The sequence below is a fragment of the Aethalodelphis obliquidens genome, unplaced genomic scaffold, assembly GCF_003676395.1.
Source record: "Aethalodelphis obliquidens isolate GAN/ISIS:26980383/991018 unplaced genomic scaffold, ASM367639v1 scaffold69, whole genome shotgun sequence".
In the NCBI taxonomy this organism is placed as follows: Eukaryota; Metazoa; Chordata; class Mammalia; order Artiodactyla; family Delphinidae; genus Aethalodelphis; species Aethalodelphis obliquidens.
This window is the reverse complement of record NW_020838013.1, coordinates 3,229,170-3,251,478: the sequence shown is the minus strand read 5'-3', so window position 1 is coordinate 3,251,478 and position 22,309 is coordinate 3,229,170. Positions and strand designations below refer to the sequence as shown.

The 22,309-nt window shown below is 62.8% G+C and overlaps 1 protein-coding gene across 9 annotated transcripts; it reads right to left on the bottom strand.

Moving 5' to 3' along the window:
* Positions 1–38: 38 nt before the first annotated feature.
* Positions 39–22,107, bottom strand: PCNX3 (pecanex 3). 9 transcript variants are annotated; one of them, XM_027090306.1, is made up of 35 exons: positions 21,992–22,107; positions 20,875–21,062; positions 20,538–20,637; positions 20,375–20,414; positions 20,178–20,273; positions 18,826–19,953; positions 18,195–18,318; positions 17,934–18,112; positions 17,628–17,718; positions 17,111–17,246; positions 15,725–15,885; positions 14,770–14,923; positions 14,442–14,474; positions 13,994–14,165; positions 13,780–13,890; positions 13,337–13,428; positions 13,062–13,171; positions 12,777–12,882; positions 12,585–12,677; positions 12,261–12,411; positions 10,959–11,103; positions 10,432–10,609; positions 9,575–9,683; positions 9,285–9,414; positions 8,813–8,871; positions 8,499–8,714; positions 7,601–7,854; positions 3,594–3,824; positions 3,324–3,427; positions 2,868–3,015; positions 2,550–2,780; positions 2,201–2,475; positions 1,151–1,284; positions 765–1,063; positions 39–688 (listed from the first exon to the last, which is right to left on the bottom strand). In XM_027090306.1, exons 2-35 carry the CDS (start codon positions 21,042–21,044, stop codon positions 494–496), a joined length of 5,955 nt encoding a protein of 1,984 aa, XP_026946107.1. In that variant the 5' UTR covers positions 21,045–21,062; positions 21,992–22,107; the 3' UTR covers positions 39–493. The 9 variants fall into 9 exon arrangements, with proteins under 9 accessions (XP_026946107.1, XP_026946102.1, XP_026946101.1 ...); XM_027090301.1 differs by having other exon boundaries at positions 15,725–15,867; positions 21,434–22,056; XM_027090300.1 differs by having other exon boundaries at positions 17,934–18,109; positions 21,434–22,056.
* Positions 22,108–22,309: the final 202 nt, after the last annotated feature.

Genomic DNA, 22,309 nt, shown 5'->3' with positions numbered 1-22,309 from the left:
CACCCAAACACCCCCAGATGGAAGAAGAAACTACCAACCAAAATCAAAAATAGTGTTATTAATTCTGGTGTCTCCGAAGCACGAAAAAAAAAAAGAAAAAGAAAAAAAAGAAAAAGAAACCCCCCTCCCCACATTTCAGCCCCAAGTCCAAGGCCAAGGGGCTACCCCAGCAGGCAGTGCAGGCCGAGGGGCCAAGTCAGTCCTGGCCATGGGCTTGAAGCAGGACCAGCCCATGGGTTTGGCTCTTAGGGCCCAGCTGAGAGGCTGCCTGCCTCAGTTTGGGGAGCCCAGGCCCTGAATTAGGATGAGAGATCAGGGGCCAAGGTCAGAGGTCTGGGATACTCAGTTCTGGTGCTCTGGCTAAGGCAGCCAGAGGTCAGGGTTCACATGTGGGAACCAAAGCCACTCAGTTCTGTGGTCCAGCAGAAAGGGCCAAAGGCTGGGGGTCCAAGTTTCTGAATCCTGGGCTGGGACCCAGAGGGCACCAGGCCACTCAGTACTGATGCTCCAGCAGGGGCTGGGCAGCTGGGCTCTCACGCTCTTCAGCGGGGGCAGGCCAGTCGCCCAGGGCCCCAGTGGGCGTGCCACTCTCAGGAGCACTGCTGTCCAAGCACGGAATATCCTGCACTGCTCTGGGGGGCGAGGCATCGGTGCTGATGTCCGGGCTGAGGCTGAGGTCTAGGGGCACCTGAGGGAGGGGAGATAGGTTGGTAGGAGAGCAGACCTGAGCTGCCCAGGACCCGACCTTCCCATAAGAACCGTACCTGAGATTTGGGGGTGCTTCCTTTAGGGCTCCCTGAGGCTGGCTCCCCCTCAGATCCCCCTAGCCCCTTCCGACCCCCCAGGCTCCACTTCCCACTGGGACCCTCAGAACTAAGGAGGCCAGGGCCAGGGGGCCTTGAGGGCCTGGGACCCTCAGTGGGGGCAGGAGAAGCGGGGGATGGTCCAGGGAGCCGAGGGGGTGGCCACTGCAGCAGAGGAGGGGGGCGCCCATCACCAGAGCCACTCAGGGAGGGCCTCGGGCCCCAGGCAGGGCCTGGTGGGAGGGGCTGGTCACCACCGCCTGTGGGAGACAGATAAGAGGGCAGAGACTTCAGTCGGCTAGGCTGCCCTCTCCACTCAGCGGTTCAGCGCGGCCCTGCCTGCTCACCTGCTGTGTTCTCAGGTGTGGGGTGTGCCAAGGGGGGGTTATTGCTGAGGGAGGTCAAGCCTCCGCCTCCACCACAGTCCGAGTCATCCACGTTCCCGCCGCTGTTGCAGCCGGCACCACAGCCCTTATGAAGCCTGGGGGATGGGAGGCGGACAAGAGGTTGGTAGGGGGTGGGAGATACAAAGACCTCACAAGCACAAGTCCCCAACCCAAGACAGGTCACCTACCATATCAGAACCCAGAGTCCTATTTCTAAAATGTTTTTGCCATCTGCTTCACAGGGCTTTTTTTTTTTCCCCTTAAGGCCGTACTGCGTGGCATGTGGGATCTTATTTCCCTGACCAGGGATCGAACCCGCACCGCCTGCAGCAGAAGCACAGAGTCTTAACCACCGAACCACCAGGGAAGTCCCTACAGGGCTTTTAAGGGAGGGCTTATCGGGGACTCCCCTGATGGTCCAGTAGTAAAGATTCCACCTTACAACGCAGGGGACACGGGTTCGATCCCTGGTCAGGGAACTAAGATCCCACATGCCGCAGGGCGACTAAGCCCATGTGCCGCAACTACTGAGCTCGCGCGCCTCAACTAGAGCCCGAGTGCCGCAAACTACAGAGCCCATGGGCCCCGGAGCCTGCGCGTCACAACTAGAGAAGAAAAACCCGCTCGCCACAACTAGAGAGAAGCCCACACGCTGCAACAAAAGATCCCGCATTCCTCAACGAAGATCGCACGTGCCACAACTAAGACCCGACACAGCCAAAGACAAATAAAATAAATAAATAAACCTTAAAAAAAAAAAAAAAGGGAAGCATCATCAACGGTGCTTCAGGCTAAAGGCCACATTCAGCTCTGGCTGAGGGGACGGGGTGTGCGGTTGGGTCAGCTCGGGGAAGGGGTCAGCTCGGGGAAGGGGTCAGCTCTCGGGGCTCAATCCTGGCTCCAGCACTTCCTCAGTCAGACCCCAGAGAGAGCCGCTTCCTCTCTCCGAGCCCCGGCTTCCTGCCCCGTGACCCCGGCCTTGCGGACTAGAGGCGGGGGGTCGGAGCTCACCTCTCCCAGCTGCGCAGAAGCCAGCGGGCGATGGCGCCCAGGCTGATGGGGCCGCCCCACAATGCCCGCAGCTGGGGGTGGCTGCCGGCCAGCGAGGTGGTGAGGGGCGACACGTAGATGGGGTAGCCCAGCGGCTGGTCGCAGGAGGAGTTGATCATGTTGCGGAGCGCCTGCTTGGCGTTCTGGATGCTGCCTCGCTCGGGGTTGCGGTTGCGCAGGAACACCAGCTCCTGCTGCTGCCCAGCCCACAGGCCGCGCACGCACTCGCGGTTCACCTGCGGAGGCCACACGCGAGGGTCAGGAGGCCGCGCCAGGAAGGGGGCCGGGTCGGGCGAGCGGCCGTCCCCACCTTGATGACACGGAAGCTGAGGTGGCGCCGGTTGAGCATGATGATCTTGTACTCGTCGGAGGCGTCGTCCAAGACGTGCCGCAGCGCCAAGAGCGAGGGCATGTTGCTGAGGATGGCGCTGCGCCAGGCCGGGTCGCCTTCGTGTGAGATGACCAGCCGCTCCTCGTTGGCTGCGATGGCATCATACAGAGCGGCCGGCTCCTCATACTCATCTGGGGACGTGAAGTGGTCCTGCGGGGAGGACGGAGGGCTGAGGCCGGCGGCCCCTGGCCTGGGCAGAGACCTCGCCCCACCCCGCCTGGGCACACCTCTCCCTACCTGGTGAAGCTTGAGGGCCATGCGAACCCCAGGTGCCACCACGTGGTGAAGCAGGTCCATGTCGGCAAAGACCCACTCGTCGCGCGGGGAGGTGATACGGAAGTCCCCCTTAAACAGGGCGTGCAGGCCGTAGAGGAAGGGCTCCAGGCTGGGGAAGAGAAGGGGGGGAGGCGAATGCACAGGGGGCTCCTGGCTTCCTGAGCTCTGCCTCTATGTGCAGTGGTCAGAGCGGAGTCGGCTCTTTATGCTGGGCCTTGGTTTCGCCATCTTGACGAGGTCAACCTCTGCCCATGTCCCTCACAGGGCGGTGAGGAGCAGGCGAAGTCACCATGGATAAAAGAGCCACTGAAGGAAGGACTGATGCGGCCCCTGGGGGCTGAGGCCAGAGGCCCAGAGCTCTTCATGGAGGTAGAGGAGGGGAGAGCGACAGGCCCGGCTGGACTTGCGGGCACTCACCTGGCCGACATGCTGTGCGAAGCTGTCCCCAGGGCCCGGCGGCCCAGCACACACAGGCCAAAACACAGCGTGACCAGCGGCGAGTTCCAATCCTGGTCCACAGGCTGCGGCACAAGGACCCCCGTCCCCAGAGCCCAGCTCAGACCTGGGACAGGGAACCTGGGGTGGGGGCTGGGGCCCAGGCCAAGGGAGGCTGAGGGTGAGAAGAACCTGCACGGGGAGGGGGGAGGCCAAGGGGAGAAGGCAGCCCCAGGGTAGCGGTGGCCGGACCTGGCCGCGCCGAGAAGCGCAGTACTGGATCCACTCCAGGTGCACGGCGCAGAAGGAGGGCAGCGAGAGGCCAGAGAGGCGAAGGTCGTAGTCCTCATCCACGCTCAGTGAGAAGGTGGGGTCTGAGTCAGCATAGCCAGGTGCCCGCACAGGACGCAGGGCTGTCGCGATGCCCTCGTGGCTCAGCCAGGCGTCCAGCTTTGGCGAGCGGCTCACATAGTAGATGATGCTCTGGGAGGAGAGGGCTGGGGTCAGTGCCTGGGGGAGCGCCCTTGCCCCGGCCACTGAAGGAGACAGCGTCAGGGTGAAGAGGCTTCTCCGCGGGAATTCCCTGGCGGTCCAGTGATTAGGGCTCCATGCTTTCGCTGCCAAAGCCAGGGGTTCGATCTCGGGTCAGGGAATCAGGACCCCAGAAGGCATGCGGAGTGGCCAAAAAAAAAAAGAGGTTTCTCCCTTAGACTGAGCTGAAGTCAGCTTCCCGGGACGCCCATCCTGTGTCCCATCTCAGCTCCCTGAAGACCCACAGGCAAGTCTGCTGCCCTTCTCTCGGCCAGGGAGGGGGAAGGGGAAAGCTGACAGGAAGCAGTCCTCCTCACAGAGCATCCCCTGGAGGGTGGTGCACTGTGGCAAGTGCTCGGACGCTTGCCCTTCCCTCCTGCCCTGTTTGTAAGGGGAACTGAGGCCCAGACAGACGACAGACTTGCCCGCAATTACACAGCAGGGCAGAGTGAGCTGGCCAGCACCACAATACCACGATGCTGTGGCATCCAGACCTCAGAGGCCCCAGAAGGTCAGACTAAGGTCGTGGGGCTGCCTGCAGGCCAGTGGGGCCTAAGTGCCCCTAGGTCTTGGGCCCCTTGAGGCAGCTTAAGTGTGACGGCCACAGGGCTTCCCCTCAGAAAAAAGCCAGAGGCACGGCATCTGTGCCCAAAGTCCGGGGCTCCTGGACCCTTTAAGAGATTCTGCTGGCTTCTAAGCAGGGGTTTGGGCAAATGCAGAGGAGCTCTTGGAAGTAGGCAGCTGACACAGCCAGCATGGATGGGCAGTGTGAGGCCGGCAGCTGGCAGCCAGTGAGGTTACTGGGATTCTGTGTGCTGCCCTGGGATGGAGCCAACGGGATGGGCTTCTGCCTGGGGAAAGGGTGGGAAGTCCAGAGCTGGGGAGGCTGGCGCAGCTGGCCATGAACAGAGGGCACCTAGGCAGTACGGGAGTCCAGCAGGGTGGCTCTGGTAGGACATGGAAAGGCTAAGAGCCTGGGCAAAACGGCCACAGTACAAGCCAGGAAGAGCCAAGGGCCTCAGATAGCTCCCTGGGTGGTGATGGTGGGGACACCTGGAGGCCATGGCTATAGGTGGAGCCTCACCAGTTCGGTTCCCGGCATACAGCAGCTTGCCTGGTAGCTGGGAGCCTGGCCCCAGCATTGCCTCGGCTGTGGCAGGTGAGTGGGCAGTCTGGGGAAGGCTGGGTGGCCCCCTTACCAAGAGGAAGGGGCACCAGGAGCCTAATGGGGTGAATGGGGGCAGGAGGGCTGTGGGGCAGCTTGGGCTCCAGGCAGACTGGCTCCAGACTGACCTTCTTGCTCAGAGGGCATCTCCGCAGCCCCCAAGAAGAACCAGAAAAAAAAACTTTGGGGACTGGGGGAGGAGCTGGCCTGGCACACAGAAGTGCTCCATTCACTTGCACAACCACGTGGTGTTCTACGGAACCGGCAATCCTGGGGCCCAGCCCTGAGGGTGGTTCTCAGGAGTAACAGCGCCCGCCTGCAAGCATTTGCTGGCAGCTCAGTGGCTCTGCTCCGTGTCTCACGTGGGGCAGCTCACTGAATCCTCATAAGCATCACGACTGCGGCACCTTTTCTGCCTTCATCCCACCTAACTGCAAGGATGGGTCTGTGAGCCTCAGTTTTCTCAACTGTGAAAGGAACCTGTTACACTGACCTTGCCTCTTCCAAGAGTTACTAAAAGAATCAAACAGGGGCTTCCCTGGTGGCGCAGCAGTTGGGAGTCCGCCTGCCGATGCAGGGGACACGGGTTCGTGCCCTGGCCCGGGAAGATCCCACATGCCGCGGAGCGGCTGGGCCCGTGAGCCATGGCCGCTAAGCCTGCGCGTCCGGAGCCTGTGCTCCGCAACGGGAGAGGCCACAACAGTGAGAGGCCCGCGTACCGCAAAAAAAAAAAAAAAAGAATCAAACAGCAGAATGAATGTGCCTGGGCTTGGAAATGCTAAGAGCACCCCAAGGCTTGGCTGCAGGTGGATGTGAGGGCCAGTGTCTCCGTGGCCACGGGAGTTGCACTGAATCTCTCACGCAACTGCACTCAGTGACTTCCACGAAGGACAAGGGGTAGGAGGCGCCAAGGGGGCTAAATCTGCACAGGAAGGCTCCGCCTGGTCTGCCAAGCCCAGGGCTGGATGGGACACATCCCTGAACTGCCCCAGGCCCGTGGGGCTGCCCTGCACACCTGCCTCCCCCCAGGCCCCGCCTCAGCAGCCCCCATTCATCCTTCCAAACTTCAGCCCACACTCCATCCTGGGCAGAGCCTTCCCTGGGTCCTCCAGGCGCCTCCACACGGCCGTGATTCTGCCCAGCCTTTGAGGCAGCTGCGGCAAGTCGGCTTCCCCTCAAGAAGCTGGACAGGGGCGGCGCTCATCTCAGCCTGCTAGCCGGGGGTCTGGCTGGGGTCTGCTGCACCGCCACGAGAAGCCTACACTGGCCGAGAGGGAGGAAGTGGGGAGACCTGGGCAGGAGCACCTCTCAGGAGACGGGGAGAGGAAGGTGGACAGGACCGTAACCCCTGGGTGACCTGCGGCTGGGAATGCCTTTTTCTGGACCACAGCCTCTTTCTTGGTGACGATAAGTATGGGGCAGGCTCACAAGCCCTTCCCTAGGAGTGGACAGGTGGAAACATCCACAGCAGAGAAAGTGCAGTTTCTCTGACAAGCAACACAGATGGGGTGCCCACTGGCAGTGAAGGACAGCTAGGGGATGCACAGGACTGCCCTAGAGAGAACCTCAGGTGGGCAGGCTCACCTGGACTCCAACAGGCCACCCCGTCTGGGCCCACGACAAGCCCCAGGAAAGATGCTAAGAGAGCGTGAGGGGACCTATGAGCCCCTACTCACCCCACTCCTGTAGCGCCCTCATCATCCCTGCCACCTCACAGAACTGCGAGAATCCCCACTTCTCAAGGGGGTTGACAGGCACAGCAAAGAAGGCGATACTTTAAGCTTCCCAGAACCCAATCCACGGCTGCCTTCGGACCCCACACCGTGCCTCACCAACCCCCTGTCACATCACCATAGGCCTCGAGACCCTCAGGCCTGGCTTGGCGTGCCCAGGCTGAGACAGCGAGGACCAGGCCTGGCTTGGCGTGCCCAGGCTGAGACAGCGAGGACCAGGCCTGGCTTGGCGTGCCCAGGCTGAGACAGCGAGGACCAGGCCTGGGCTAAGCCTAGCTCTGGCACTTTCTCCTGATTCTAGGGCCTCAGGCAAGTCGCTGTCCGCACCTGAGGCAGCGGGACCTCTCCTGGAGGGTGTGGCGGGCTCCACGCAGCCCAGGAGAGGTGCCTGGCAGAGCCCAGCCCTCAGTGAGCACCGCTGCTTGGCGGCTGCTCCTACGACTGTCGTTCCCACCACCGCTGCTCCTGTTATCGTCACTCTGTACTGGGGGGGCGTGGGGCGGGGCTGGTGGTCTTGAAGGCTGGCATCAGCAATGCCCCTCCCAGAGAGAGGATCTGTGCACGTGCTGCCCACCGGCCCCCAGGACTCACCGCCCCACGTGAGCCTCCTGGAGGAGGGTGACAGGGGGCCCGCCGCCCCGGGCTCCCCACCGTCAGAGAGTCACATGGGCCTCTGAGGCCCGCTGTCCCACACTGACACTTTGGAGGCTGATTAAACTCTCTGAGGCCTCTGCTTCCCCCAGGGATCCAGAAGATGGCCTTCGGGATGCTCCTGGCCATTGGGCAGTCACCGGCGGGGACCCCTGCCCCCCAGCCACCTGCCCCCGTACCCTGACGTAGTAGGTGATGAGGATCTTGCGGAGGTCGAAGACCTGCAGCATGGAGGCAGCGTTGTTGTCGCTGATGCTGTAGCCCTCCAGCACGTACTTGCTGGCCGTCACTTCCCAGGCCAGCCAGCGCTGCCCGAAGGCGGCATTGAAGGACAGGACCCTCGGCAGGTGGCCAGGCTCGCAGCAGCAGCAGCCCTCATCCTCCTCCACGCCCTCTGTGATGGCCTCCACCTCACGCTGCTGGCAGTACGTACCTGTGGGGAAGGGGGGGCTCCAGTCAGGGGGCCACAGGGACACCCCAGCCTACCTCCTCCCCAGACAGTGCCCAGGCACCTCCCCGAGATGCGACGCAAGTAACCATTATTAAGTGAACCGGTTAACAAACAAGCCCCTTTCTCCTCCTGACTCCCAGTGGCCGTGATGGGTGGAACTGGGGCGTTGAGCGTTGGGGGGAGGGGACAGGGTCCGGTCCCTCATCTATAGACGCAAAGACTGAAGCTCAGGCTCGTGTTGCTCCCGAGCTGTGCCTAGAGCCCCTGTGCATCTGTGAGCCCCTCTGAAGCTGGCATCTTCCAGGCACAGCTTCCTGAGGGCAAGGAGCCGGCTCACTCACCAGGGCTTACGTGTGGCCCCCCACCTGGTCCTGGCCTGAGACCGCAGAGCAGGCCAGCGGAAGCTCCAGGTCCGAGCTTTCATCAGAGCAGCCTGGTCGCTACAGACCTGCCGCAGTCAGGGCAGGGACGGGGCTGGGCCGGAGAGAGCCTGCCACCTCACTGCTCGGACTAGGAAACCCAGGCCCGGCGGGGAGAGCCCCTTGCTCAAGGGCCCCAGCAAACCGGAGCAGAGCAGGGCTAGAGTCCAGCCCCGACACGCTGTCAAACTCGGCCCCGCGACTCACCCCGGAACTCGAGGCCACGCAGCTGGAAGGTGACGAGGCCATTGCCCACCTCGATGAGGTGCACCAGGGCGTTGAGGTAGTCGGACGCCAGAACAAAGCAGTCGCCGGGGCCGTAGTTGCCCCAGCGGCCCAGCACCAGGTCCCCACACAGCGTGTGCTGCAGCGAGCGGGTCAAGTGCTCGTAGAAGATCGAGTTGAGGTTGTTGTCGTCAGCTCCTGGACCCAGAATGGGCGGACGGAGGGACACCGTGACACGTGAGCAAGGCTCCCTCCAGGAGGGCCCCGCCCGAAAGCCCCCGATGGCGGGTACACACCAGGGTTCCGGTCCAGCTGCGTGACCAGGCGGGTGTTGGAATGATCCACACGTTTAGTGCTGTTCAGAGAGAGCGACACCACGGGTGACCAGAGGGCGACGCTGCCCGGGGCTAACGACTGCTGCCGCCAGCCCCAAGCACCTCCCCCCCGAACCCGCACCCCTGCACCCCGAGGCAGACGCCACGACAGCCCCGTGACAGAGGGGGAGGCTGAGGCTCAGGGACATGAGGGGACTCACCCGGGACCACACAGCCAGGAAGCAGGGTGTGAGCCCGAGGCCTCGGCCTGGCTCGAGTTTTGCCTCGTTTGGGTCAGCCACCTCGCCGAAGCCCACGGCACCCCACCCAGCCTGGGCTCCAAACTCCTTCCCGTCTCCCAGCAACCTGCCCCCCGGTGCAGCCATCCCGCTCCCCTGTCAAGTCCCTCTCAGGGACGCCCCCGGCACTCGCTTCTGTGGCCCACGAGACTCACTTGTAGTCGCGCTCCCAGAACTTGAGGGGCCGCGCGTAGGACATGATGAAGACGGCGCTACCCAGCAGGGGGTTGAGCGGCGTGGAGAAGAGCGCGGAGAGCAGGGCCTGAACGAACAGCATGGCCGAGTCTGGGCACGAGTCAAGGAGGTGGCAGGCACGCAGGACCCTCCCCGGCCTCCCTCACTAGCCCCCCACCCCGTGCCAACCCGCCTGGCGGCCCCCAGCCCCATCCAGGCCACGGTCCTCCCTGCACACCCGCGCCCAGGCAGCAGGCGGCAGGCTGGGTACGTGGCACGGCGAATGGCTGGGCAAAAGCGTGGAAAGCCGAGCCCCACGTGATCTGCCAGGGCGCGATGTAGGTCAGCACAAAACGCAGCTTGTACAGCAGGTCCCACAGCTGCAGGGTTGGAAGGGGGGAAGGTAAAAGATACGCAGATCACTCACAGAGAGGGGGGGTCCACCAAGTACCCACTCAGAGCCTTGGGGCTACGCCACTTGCTGCCTACATGGGAGTCAAGCTCAAGATCACTCCCAGCTCTTACACTCTGGACCTGCCTCAAAGCCCCTGATACCATCAGCAGCTCCAGACAAAGCAACCAAGGGGGCGTTAGCCATTTAATTCGTAGAACCACTCCGGGAGCCCCCTACTGCTGTCCCATTTCTCAGATGGGAAAACTGAGATTCAAGAACGTAGAGCAGACTTGCTCAGGCCACGCCACTCTCAGCGATGAGGCTGGGCCTCAACTGTGGTACCAAGAGTTAAGAGCCAGTCACAGGCCCTGCCCTCAGAGGGGGACACAGTCCGGATCGCCACCATCCTGGGCCAGGCCAGAAACCAGACTAGAACGCCCACATGAGTGAGCTGAAAGCTCAGGCCTGCGCTGGGGTCGCCCTGCAGGCACCACTGCAGACTCCAGCACAGAGCCGGGGAACGGTCCTTTTCAAATCCCAGCTGACCACCAATGCTCCAGGAGACCTGAGGCAAATCACTTACCCACTTTAAACCTCAGCATGCTCGCTGCCCCGCCAGGAGCCACTGCGAAGGTCCCCAGTGTGGCTAACGTGGGCTGGGGAAGGTCTCCCGCACCGAGGCACGAGAGGCCTGCTCCCGCTGCACAGCCTGGAGTCTTGCTGCACAGTCTCACCTTGCTGCAGAGCAGGGACATGAGGAAGTAGTCGAGCAGGAAGCCCTGGGAGAGGCGCGGGTAGTCGAAGTGGAACAGCAGGACAGTGAAGGCCAGGGTCAGGTACTGCTGGGGTGGGCAGCAGAAAGCTGAGCGCAGCAGCTTCAGCCCAGCCACGGTCATCAGCAGCGCCCGGCAGCTGTGGGTGAGGGGTGGGCGTTAGGCACTGGGCGGAGACTCGGCACGGTGGGTGTGGGTGCCCATCCCTTGCTGGCCCTGGCCTGGGCTCTGCTGGGCAGGCCCCTGCTCTTCTGGGCCGGTGCCTCTTCATCTCTGCTCTCTAAAGAGGTCACCCCCTTCAGACACACTGGAGAGACACATCTGCTCTTGAAGAGGCAGCTGCTTCACCGGAAAGGGTGTCAGGAGCTGGGGGCCTACTTAAGCTTGCTGGGCAACTGAGGCAGGTGTCCTTCCCTCTCTGGGCCTCAGTTTCCCCGTGTCACACGGAGATGTAGACAGTGGGATGGCAGGGGGCTGGCGGTCCTCACTAGAGACAGAACTTGTCCGGGTGGCTGACGACCGTGTGGGCGTCCACTGTGAGGGCGTTGAGCACCACAGCAGGGTAGATGAGGTACTTCTCCACACACTGCAGGCTGGCGTACAGCTTCTCAAACCACATCACCTGGGCAGCACCTGCAACGGAAGGTGGAAAGGTGGGACTGCTGTCTAGCACCGGGTCCTCCGCATTCCCCTCCAACCACGGGGCAGGATAGGTGTGCTCTCCAAAGGAACCTGGACAGACGGCACACCCCAGGACGTGGGGATGTGGCATTCTGGGTCCCTAAAGACTCTGAGCGGTTGCGGGGCAGCTGGTTGATCTCTGGCAGCCCAGATGAGGGCAATGAGGCCGATGAGGCCCAGGTCGGGTGTGTTGGGGGCTCAGGGCAGGTGCTCTGCCCAGTCGGCTGTCTGTGAAATAAAGGCTGATGACGACACCCCAGGGGCCCACCGGAGCCAGGGCGGGCAGGGTGAGGCCCAAGTGCACAGTGATCCTCAGCCTCAGGGCCCTTCTGAAGGGGCCCCTGCCACTTGGCTCGAGCTGACTTCAGCCACATGGAGATGCTGGCCCAGTGGGCAAAATCCTTCATTGTCTATGAAAACAAAGGCACGTGGACCTTTGCATAACAAATCCAGATGTTTATGGCCTTCCCTGTCGGTCCAGTGGGTAAGACTCTGCGCTCCCAATGCAGGGGGCCCAGGTTTGATCCCTGGTCGGGTAACTAGATCCCACATGCATGCCGCAACTAAGAGTCTGCATGCTGCAACTAAAGATCCCACAAGCCGCAATGAAGATCCCGTGTGCCGCAACTAAGACCCGGAGCAGCCAAAATAATACACAAATAAATATTAAAGAAAAAAAAAAAAGAGTAAACAAATCCAGGTGTTTAAATATAGGCTCAGGGGTGTTAGTGTTGCAGAATCCAAGTAAAAACGCATGCCAGGCTGATGTAGCTCATTGGTAGCCAGCTTGTAATTCTCGACAACGTGTCCCTTTAAGGTCCTGGAGTTCTACTTCTCCCATCTCCTCAGAGACTGCGAAGCAGGTAGGAAAAGGGCAAAGCAGGCAGGGTGAAAGTGAGGCATGGGCTGATGCGGGCGCAGGAGCGGGTACAGAGGGCAGTGAAGGGGCCGCAGGGCCAGTGCCAGAGCGGACGGGGAGGTGTGGGCAGAGGCTGCCCCCTGCTGGCACTCTGAGCTGCGAGGCCTGTGCTACCATCAGGCTGCAGGTCCACTTGGAAATCAGGGCAGGAGGGGTGGAGGGGTCCCAGCCCGGGGCGGGGGGCACTCACCGCGCACTTCATACTGGCTGTACTCCAGCGGCTTCAGCACGGGCTGTGACAGGCAGAACCAGGGCAGCTGTTTGCGGAGTTGCGGCAGCAGGTAATGGGTGAAGAAGCCCACGGCCCCAGCCAGCGCATACAACACAAAACCCAGCACGGACTGCAAGAGGGAGAGGCGGAAGGCTCAGCCAAGGGAACCAGGCCACAGGGCCACGGAGCCACCTGGTGCAGGTCAGCCAGGGGCAGAGAAGGACGTGAGGCCACGGCTGCCCAGGCCCTCAGGGGCGGAAACTGAGGTGGGGGAGGGGGAGGGGTGGCCTGCGGCACACGAACCTTCAGGGCAATGAAGACGGTGCTGGCGCTGATGGCAAAGGTGAGCACAGCAATCACCACACACATCACCAGGTCAGAGTGCAGGACCTCGCGCTGCAGGGTCAGGAAACACCAGCTTGGGTGTCCCCGCCACCCAGTGGCTGACCACACCCCCGCACCCCAAGACTAGACCCTGACACTGCCGGTCCTCACCACTGACTGACGCATCTTGTCTGGCAGTGGGTCTGGGGGCTCGGCGCGGGCCGTCTCCAAGCTCCGCTCCTCCAGCTCAGGGAAGAGCCTGCTCCGGATCAGAGACCTGGGGGGCATGAGAAGAGTCAGGGGCCTGGGTCTGGGGAGGCTGCCCCTCCTCCCACAGACACCCCCCCAACCCCTGCCATGTCAGGTGGTGACAGGCACATGCACAGACACACACGCACAGACGCACGCAAACACGTATACACGTGCGCACACGGACAGGTACATGCGGGCACCCACCAGAGCACGGTGGGGTCACTGCTCTGCCGGCTTAGGTGGTAGGACAGCGCCACCAGGAGGCCACAGAAGACAGAGAAAAGGACGGGGACGTGCTGTTCTGGCCAAGGAGTCTGGGAAGAGAACCCATGCTGGTCAGAGGGGATGAGGATAAGCGTGGTGGCGGAGGGCGGTCCCCCAACCGTGGGAGAAGCCACTGCTGAGCCCAGTTCACAGCCCTGTCCCAACAATGCCCTGGGCTCCAGTATGCCCGCCACCAACCCCCTGGGCTTCCCTACCTTGATGGCTCCGAGGCAGAAGCCGTAGAGCAGGGCAGCAGCCAGCAAGCTGCGCGAGAGGCTGAAGACCGCAGTGAGGGGGCTGGTGGCGGCTGCGAGGTGAGCGACAGCCTTTAGTAAAGCCCAGCTCCCACCTGCCGGCTGCCTACCCCACTGCCCCCCGCTGCCCCTCAACTCCCCCAGACCCCGTCCCCAGCCCACTGTTCTCGGCTCCCCCCAGCCCGGAGAGGCCTTCGGAACCCCTGGCATTCTTGGGTTTAAACCACTTGCCTGCGGAGGAGACAGGAGGGGAGGGGAGGGGAGGGGAAGAGATGGGCTCTCAGAATCCACCATGTCGCCGCGGGAGAAGGCTCAGTGAGCGGCCAGAGCCGCAGCCACAATCCACAGCCCCTCCTGGGCCCCGCACGGCCCCCACACCCCCGAGCCACCCGTGGGCCCCATACCTGTGCCCCCAAAGCCGTGCATATCTATCTGCTCCAGCAGGTACATGAGACAGGTGTTCACCTGGGGCAGGAGGCCCAGGAGGAAGACGAACGGGAAGCACAAGGTGAACACTGGCGGGGAGGGGAAGCGGAGGCCCGGTCAGCCTGCAGGCTGCCCCTCGGCCCACCCCTGGGGCCTCGCTCCCTGGGCAACCTCAACCCTGCCCGGCCTTACCAGTGGCTACATCACGGGCGCAGAAGAAGAAGGAGGCGGAGAAGAGCGTGAGGCCGTAGAGGGAGACGGGCGGGAAAGGCTGAGCTGAGGCCAGGGCGTCCAGCAGCCAGATGAGCAGACAGCAGATGCAGAAGTAGACAGGCCGGCTGTATGCGATCACCCAGTTGTGGCCCTGGGGAGGGGGGCCTGTGAGGAGCCAGGCCTCCCCCACTGAACACCCTACTTGTACATGCACACACGCACGCTCATGTGTCCCGTGCCTGGCCCTGGGTCCAAGATAGAAAGCTTGGCATGCTGGGGGCAGAAGGACCAAGGAGCTAGGGGTGATGGGGGTGGTTGAGGGAGCCCTGCCTCTCCCCCACCCGACCCCCTCCCCACCTGGTCTCAGTCCCGCCCAGGACCCAGGCCTGAGCCTGGCGGGGAAAGGTGCTGCTCTGCTGGTACTCACGTGCATGGGGGATGCTGCGTCAGGCTGGACACTCTGGAAGAGACAAGAGCGACACTGGTGATGAGAGCCAGCGCCCACGGGAGGGTCAGAGGCCCCAGGATCTGTTTGATTTCACTTCTGGGCCCTTATGAATGACCAGGGCAGGCCCCTGAACCGTCCTGAGCTTCAGTTCTCTCATTTGTAGGATGGGGGGTGGCTACAGGGGATCTGAAGCATCTTAACTGCTTTCGAGCGGGTTTCGAGCTCAACCCGCTCAAGAGGGGTCCTGGGAAGGGGGGTGCATCTGGGAAGAGATGGCAGGGAAGAGACCCAGGAAGCCAGGCCTGACCTTCAGCAGGGAATACTGGCAGGAGGCGATGACCAGGCAGAACTGGAAGACCCAGATGTCGGTGAAGAAGCCCTTGAGCAAAAGCAGGTAGCCCAGGAAGGCGACGAGGCTGCTCAGACCGACACCGAGAATGTTCTCCACCAGCCCCCGAGTCCTGGAGAGACAGCAGGGTCAGAGCACACCCACCTCCTCACCTGCTGGTGGGGCATGGGGTTAGGGGATGGGGGAAACAGGAGCCAGCCACAGAGGCCCATGTCCAGGCCGGTGTCCACGCCAGCCGCCATCCTGAGTATGTGAAGCTATGCCTTCTCAGGGCCAGGGCCAGGCGGCACCCGCTCCAGGAAGCCACTCCACTGCTACCCCACATCCCGATCCCAGTCTTTGCCCCCTCCAGACCCTGAGGGCTCAGGTGCCGCCACTCTGGCATCTGCCCATCTCCGGCTCCCACTCGCTATGCTACGCACACAGACGATGCCCCCCAAACACCGGTCACAGCGCCGGGAGAAACCCAGAACACAGGGAGCCGGGACAGGTTCCAGGCCCAAACCATCCACCCCGACAACAAACGCCATCTGATCTCTCTCGCTTTCTGGGCCTCAGTTTCCTCCCGAAAACACGGAAAGCTAAGACAGATGGTTTGTTAGCTCTTTCAGGGTACAGGATTCAATTTACTTGACACTCACCCAGAAGCAAATAAAAAACGACACATTGAACAGGAACAACGTCTCCAGCAAAGCTCTGGGAGAGGAGCGACCAGAGCACCACCCCCTCGGCCGCCCCTCTGCACCCAGAAGCACCTGAAGAAACCCCACTGCAGACTCCAGCTCTCCACACACCCTCAGCGACCCCAGCAGGTAGGTTCTCTGTTGCCATGACAGCCTCCACACGTTCAGAGTCTGGAAGGCCAGGGGCCAGGGACGATCAAGGACTGGGGGATGAGGGGGTGGGTGCTCACCGGTCCAGCAGGGCCAGCAGGGCGAGCCGCTCGTAGCGCACAGAGGTCCAGCGGCCGGGAAGAAGCCAGTACTTGTAGCTGTGCTGGGCCCGGGGCGGCGCCTCCTCCATCAGTGTCTGCTCCTGGGATTCGTGCAGGGAGTCCTGGTCCAGCAGGTCAAACTGCGGTCCCCATGGCCGCGGCCATCAGCCCCGCACCCCCCGCCCCCGTGGTCCACTGCCACCCCCCAGCACACACTGGCTGGTCACCACAGAAAGTCCCCACCATGTAGCAGCCCCGCGGCCTGCCCTGACCCTCCATCCAAGGGCCTACTCCTTCCTACAGCTTCCCAGGACGGGGCTCAGTGGCCGTGGGGGCTTCCAGGGCTGCTGGACGCCAGGATTACTAGCTCCTGCGTCTGTCTTCCCCACTCAGGCAGCATCTCCCGTCTCTTCCTGGGCTCAGAGAAATCCACCTTATCCTTCAGGAGCCAGCACAAACACTACCCTCCTCCCAGACAGAGCCCTCAGGGTCACTCAGACCCCCTACCCTGGAGCACACGGAGCGCCAGCCCTGAGGACGGGCCTCGGTGCCGGTGCCAGCACTGCGAGGCCCTGGACCAACTACTTAACCTCTTTGGGCTTCTCGTGTCTTTAATTCAACAAGTGTTTACGGGATACAACTACGAGCCTGTCCCTGTGCTGGGCTCTGGAGAGCCCAGCAGCAGGGCCCCTGCCTCTGGTGGAGACCCTCAGCTGTGGAAGGATAACACTGCTATCCCACGTGACCGTCAGGAGAATAATCACGTCAGGAAGGGGCACGTGGGGCTTCTGGGCGCTGCCCGTGGCCTCTCTGTGGCCCTGGGTGTGTGGGTGCTACTTTCACGACTGTCGTTTAACTCTGAGTCTGTGTCTCACACATCCCTAGTACTTCTGTTATTCCCTGGCCAACCACATCAGTTATTGCCCACGTCAGGACGCTTTCAGGAACAAAAGGTGGCGCTCTTACTAGCTCTGCTGAGACGGACAAGCTCGAACAGCATGCCTCAAGACACCCCACGTCAGGCGCCCAGCACAGGAGGCAGCACTGCCACTGCCAGGCGAGCTCAACTGCCCCTTCTGCAAGTGCCACTGCTAGCACCCACCGTCCCCACTAACTGTGGGCCCCTCCAGGGCAAACAAAACTATTCCAGGGATGTACGTTGAACGAGTAAATAAATAAGCGACTCCTTGAGCCATTCAGGTCCAGGACCTGTGCACCCTGTGCCGGCCATCAAAGGTCAAGACAGCTATCTCAGGGCCCCTGGAGCCCTCACTCAGGGTGACCTGTCCCTCCTGGTGCCTGGGTGGATGCTTGGTGGTCTGTACCCCACCCCCTGCAACTCCTTCCCCGATGCTGGCTCCTCACCTCTGGGATCTCCAGGGGCACTCGGCGCACCTGCATGCCCTGCAGGACCACGGGCCGCGGCTGTAGCAGGTTCAAGCCACCTGTCGCCTCTGGGACATCAGCCGAGTGGAAGCTGGAGGAATGCGAGTGGCGGTCCCTGTGGGAACAGCGGCCGTGAGGGTCGGGGCTGTGGGTGAGGCTGGGACTGGAATGGGGTCGAGGCCAAGGCCAGGCCATGACTGGGGGCCCAAGGGAGCTGCTCCAATACCCAGGAGCGCAGGGGTGTCCAGAGGAGTCAGGTGGCAGAAGTGCCTCCCTCCCAGGTCCTGGGAGACCCTGGAAGCCTCCTGCTTGGAAGTGCTGAGGAACCAGAGACCTCAGGGATCCCTGCAGGTCCACCCTTCACCGCCGCCCACCCTCCTCTCCTCCTAGAGGTCTGAGCTGCCCCTGCCCAGCCCAAAGAAGGAAGACAGAAAATTCCCCAGAAATGGCAGCCCATTGGCTGCTGGGTCGGGAGAGCCCAAGCTTGGAGACTCACCAGGCACCATTGGCTGCCTGCTCCCCCTGCTGCCCTACAGGGTTCTCGTAGCCACCTCCAGCCAGGCCAAAGGTGTAGGAACGCCGCACGCCTGGGGCACAAGTGTGGGACACAAGGCAGCCTGTCAGGGACAGGAGCACCGAGGCCCAACCCAAGTGGGCACCAGGGCCATCAAGTGAGGAAAACCCTCTGCTGGGTTCCCCTGGATGGCAGCCCAGCCCCTGGGCACCAAGAGCACAGCTGCTGGGACCACGACCCTCAGCGGAAGAGAAAGAGGCTTGGCCACGGACCGGGGGAGGGGCTCACCGCTCTCGTCATAGAAGTAGTGCACAGCACCCTCGGAAGTGTCGTCAAAGGTGCAGGCCTCGTGCACGTTGGCGCCGGCCCGAGTGAGCAGCAGCGAGGAGGCGAAGTGCAGGGCAGAGGGCAGCGTCAGCGCCCGGGAATGGGAGGCAGCCCGGCCCCGTTGAGCTTCCTGCAGGCTGCTGGGGAGGGGTCGGCTCATGGTCAGCACCCCTTAGAGCCAGCCGGTCCCCACTCCCGTCCAAGCAGCCGGCAGGTGCTCACCTGGGCGGCGAGCCCATGAGCGAGGCGGGGGGGGTAGGGTTGCTGCCGGCATTGTGACGCCTCCGGATGGCCTGTGCCCGCCTCACGCTGCTTGAGCGGTCCCGCTTGCCAGTCTCCTCGGCAGCTGACCAGAGAGAGAGGCCCCCCGAGCATAAGTGACAGAGGCTTGGACAGAGCCTGAGGGAGGGTTGGGGGAGGGGGGGAGACAGATGCCCCTGCATGGATGGAGCTAAAGGTCAGGCCTAGTCCAACCGCATCCCGCCTCTGTGGCCCAGCCAGGTCACCTAACCACGCGGGCCTCAGTTTCCACATATGGAAACAAGGACATGATCTGCTCTGCCCCACTGGCGACCCGGGAGGATGAGCGTGGCTCCTCAGAGTCCTCAAAGAGCAGAGGCCCAGGTGCTACCTGCAGGACCTGGAGCCAGGTGCCTGAGGTCTCTGCCTCGATCTCCTCACCACTCCAGCCTTGCTCATCTGAGGCGCCTGGCAGCCAACGTCACTAGGTCGCTGCGTCCTTGTCCATCTGCTGCCTGAGACAGAGGCTGACCAGGTCCACTCCAGCTGCCCCTGGCCCAAACCCACGTCCCTACCGAGCTCGCCTCCCCCCAGCTCTGGAGCCGGCACTCACCTCCCCCCACAGCACCATCCTCCTGCAGCTCCCCCCGCCAGCCAGGCTGGTTGGCCGCAGGTCCCCGGCGGGCCTCGGCGGGCAGCACAGCGGGCTCACCGGCTGCCAGCTCCACCCCCGCCTGGACCTCCAGCTCAGCCTTGGAGCCAGCCAGGGGGCCCCTCAGGCCATCACCCCCTGCCCCGTCCATGCTCAGCACGCGGGCGTGCGTTTTGGCGCTGGCGGTACTAGGCGTCCGCTGGGTCCCATAGGGCCGCTTGGGAGGCACAGCCGTCCCCTCCTCAGCCCCGTGGGGGGCCCGTCGTTTCCGGGGCCCCCCCGCCGCACCCCGAGAACTCTCAGGGGAATAGCAGGAAGTGGACGAGGAGCTGTCGGTGCTGTAGCGGCGCTGGGACCGGAGGCTGGAGGCCGGGCTCAGTTCACTGCCCTCGCTGGTGTCATCGTCCTCGAAGAAGCCCCCGCCTTCCAGCAGCGGCCGCCGAGGGGCACGGCCAGCGGGGGAGTGTCTTCTCACAGGTGGCCGCCGTTTGCTAGGCCGCAGCAGGGCCAAGTCCTTGGGCCGTACAACGAGGAGCGGCTCAGCCGGGCCCGGAGGCGTCCCTGCTCCTACGACTGTGTCAAAGGAACGCAGTGTGTCATCTGACGGGACCCCAGCATCTGGTGAAGCGGGCAGCTCTGCCTCCGAGGGTGGGTCTGTGTCGCTGCCCTCGGGGGCTTGCCCACCGGGAGGGCTGTCCAGGTGGGTCGAGTTGGTCTTCTCGCTCTTGAAGCTGCTCAACGTTTCCCTGTCAGTGCCACTGAAGCAGGAATCTGAGGAGCCGGCTTTCTGGGGTGTGGGCTCACCCGAGCCCCGCCGGTCCAGGGGCTGGTAGCCGCTCGCTCCGCGGCGGTGTTCCCGTCGACTGCTGGTCCTCACCAGGGCCCGGTCGGGCCGGGTCAGCGTCAGGAAGCTCTTGCTCAGCTCCTGGCTGAGGCTCCCCTTCAGCAGGGGGCTCATGGGAGTGTCAGCCACGCTGCTCCCACTCCAGGGGGCGCCATCTCCAGCCAGGGGAGAACGTTCTGAGGAGTCCGTGCTGGGGAGAGATGGGTCTGGGGCAGCCCCTGGAGGCGTCTGGGGGAGGTCTCCAACTATCAGAACACAAGAAGACAGAAGACGACAGAATGGCATTCTACAAAAGGGACCGGTGGCTGAAGGGGTCCTATGGCCCCACTTTCTGAGAACCCAGTGGGGCAAGACACTGAGGAGATCCAATCTGAGAGAACACAGAGAGCCCAGGGAAGTAAAAGTTGGGGTGACTCAAAGACAAGACAGCTAGTCTTCTCCCCAGGCTCTCGCCAACATGCCCACTCACTCAGCTTCTCCTGTGAGCTTAGCTTCAGCATCTCTCGATCGGCAGAGGTCATGATCACGTTGTTGCTGCCCTGCTCCCGCACCAGCTCCTTGATGTCTGCAACCACAGCCCCAGAGGCGTCAGCAGGACCTCAAGGCCTCCACGCGCCATCCCCTACTCCACACCACCACCTTCAGCTCTGAACAGCAGCCACCTACCTCTGAGGGGCCCAGAGTCCTCCATCCGGGGCAGCAACTCCTGAGCAATAGAAAAAAAAGTACGAAGGAGCAAACAGGGCAAAAAGTAGGTTCAGGACATACCCATGTTGGGGACAGGCTCTCAGGAGAGGAGTGGGGAAGGGAGAGGGCCAGGACCACTCACCGAGACCTGGTTGAAGCCAAACACGGAATGCTGAGAACTACAGCGTACGGGGGGTGTGGAACTCACTTTTCGAAATACTGTCATTTCCACTCCAGGATCCCTAGCAGAGGAAAAGAACAGTAGCTTTCAGCTAACCCTCCCTCTTCATATAGTACTTCTCCCAACATCCCCATCGCTCTACTCTCCACAAAGATCCCCCTGATGAATCCAGGGCCAACCATAGAACGTTCAACCGTTCTTGGACCCAATGTTCCCTAAGCCCCTTCTCCATCCTCCAGCGCTCAGGCCCAGGCACCAAGGACCCTCCATTTCCAACACAGGCCCTGCCTCGCCCCACCTGGGCAGACTGCCGTCCCCCTGGGCAGGCTCTTCCTCTGGCTCCCCCATGGTAGAGCTGCGCTTCTCCACAATCTCGCCCTGGTCGAACATAGCATGCAGCCGATAGTTCACAGTCTTGATGGCAGCGAAGATGACAGCCACCACAAGGCAGTACACACCAGCCACCATCAAGCTGGGGGGCAGGACCTGGAGGTGGCAGCAAGTCAGGTCCCTCTTCACACAGCCCTGCCCCCGTGGGGTGGACCTAACGCCACAGTCAAAGCTAGGATTCACAAATTCACAACAGGACTTCATCGCCCCTGCACACAACTAGTAAGAAAGCCCTGCCGGAGGGCCCTGTCTTCTTTCTAACTGGAAAGAAACGAAGTGAGGGTCTCAAGGTCACCCAGGCCAGAAAATTTTGGCCTCTCCTCCACACACTCCAAACTCTGCACTGAGTCCTCTTCCTACATCCTAGTGCCCAAGCCACAGCCCAGAATCCCTGCCAGGTTGCACCCCTCCGTGACATCTGCCCTCCCTTTCCCCGGCGGGAGTTACAGGTGGCGGCAGCGTCTCACCATGTACAGCAAGAAAGGAAAGGTGAGCAGGAAGATCCAGACATAGAGGTGGAAGCAGTTGGAGAAGGTGCTCTGGTGCGGGTCGAAGAACCAACCGCCGGTGAGCGAAGCCCACACCCCCTGGCGCAGGATCTGCAATACCTGCGACCCCATGGCCCCGCCGCTGCTGCGCGCGCCCTCCTCCCGGGACCCTCATGGGGGCGGCCCCCGGCCCATGCCCCGCGTGGCGCCCGAGGGCCCCGGGGCCCGGCCTCGCGCTCACGCCATGGCCTCCCCCAGCGGAGAAGAGAGGTCGGTGGGGCTAGGGTGCGAGCAGGGGGCGGGGCCGGCCCGGGCAGTCAGCGGTGCGAGACCCAGGCGCGGGGGTGGAGACGCATCAGAGACGGGGTCCGGGCCCCCACCCCCGGCCCAGATCTGCTCCCAAGGGCCGGGCCGGCAGGCAGGCGCAGGGCAAGGGCCGGGCACCCGTCGGCGGCATCCAGAGGTGGGCGTGGGGTGGATGCTCTGGGGGTGCAGGCGACGGCTCCCTCGGTTCCGGCCCGGGGAAAGCCCTGGTACCCTGAGGTCCACTTCCGGGGTCACAGGTCACTCGTTTTGGGCTCCGCGCTCGCCCCGCTTCTGCGGGAGCCGGCCCAAGGGGGAGGCCGGAAAAAGGAGCCGCGAGCCGCCAACCTGCAGTGGCGCATGCGCCCAACGAGCCCAGTTGGGACCCGGAAAAGGAAAACCTGGCGGCTTGAATGCGCAAGCGCAGGGAAGTGGTGGAGCGCTAAGAAGCGGGAGAGTCCTTTGGGCGTGCGCAAAGTTCAGGTCTAAGGGAAGGGACGGTCCGAAAGGCAGAAGCGCTTCGGCGCATGCGCACACCTAAACGTTGCCAAT

Bases quoted from the DNA above. Each gene is read 5' to 3' on its own strand.
- PCNX3 (XM_027090299.1), bottom strand. From the start codon at position 21,586: ATGGGGTCGCAGGTATTGCAGATCCTGCGCCAGGGGGTGTGGGCTTCG. The intron at 14,924-15,724 runs GTGAGCACCCAC...CTGTCTCTCCAG, and splicing joins CTGCTGGCCCTGCTGGACCG to GACTCGGGGGCTGGTGGAGA. The intron at 12,883-13,061 runs GTGGGTGCCCGC...CATGCCCCCCAG, and splicing joins AGTGACCCCACCGTGCTCTG to GTCTCTGATCCGGAGCAGGC.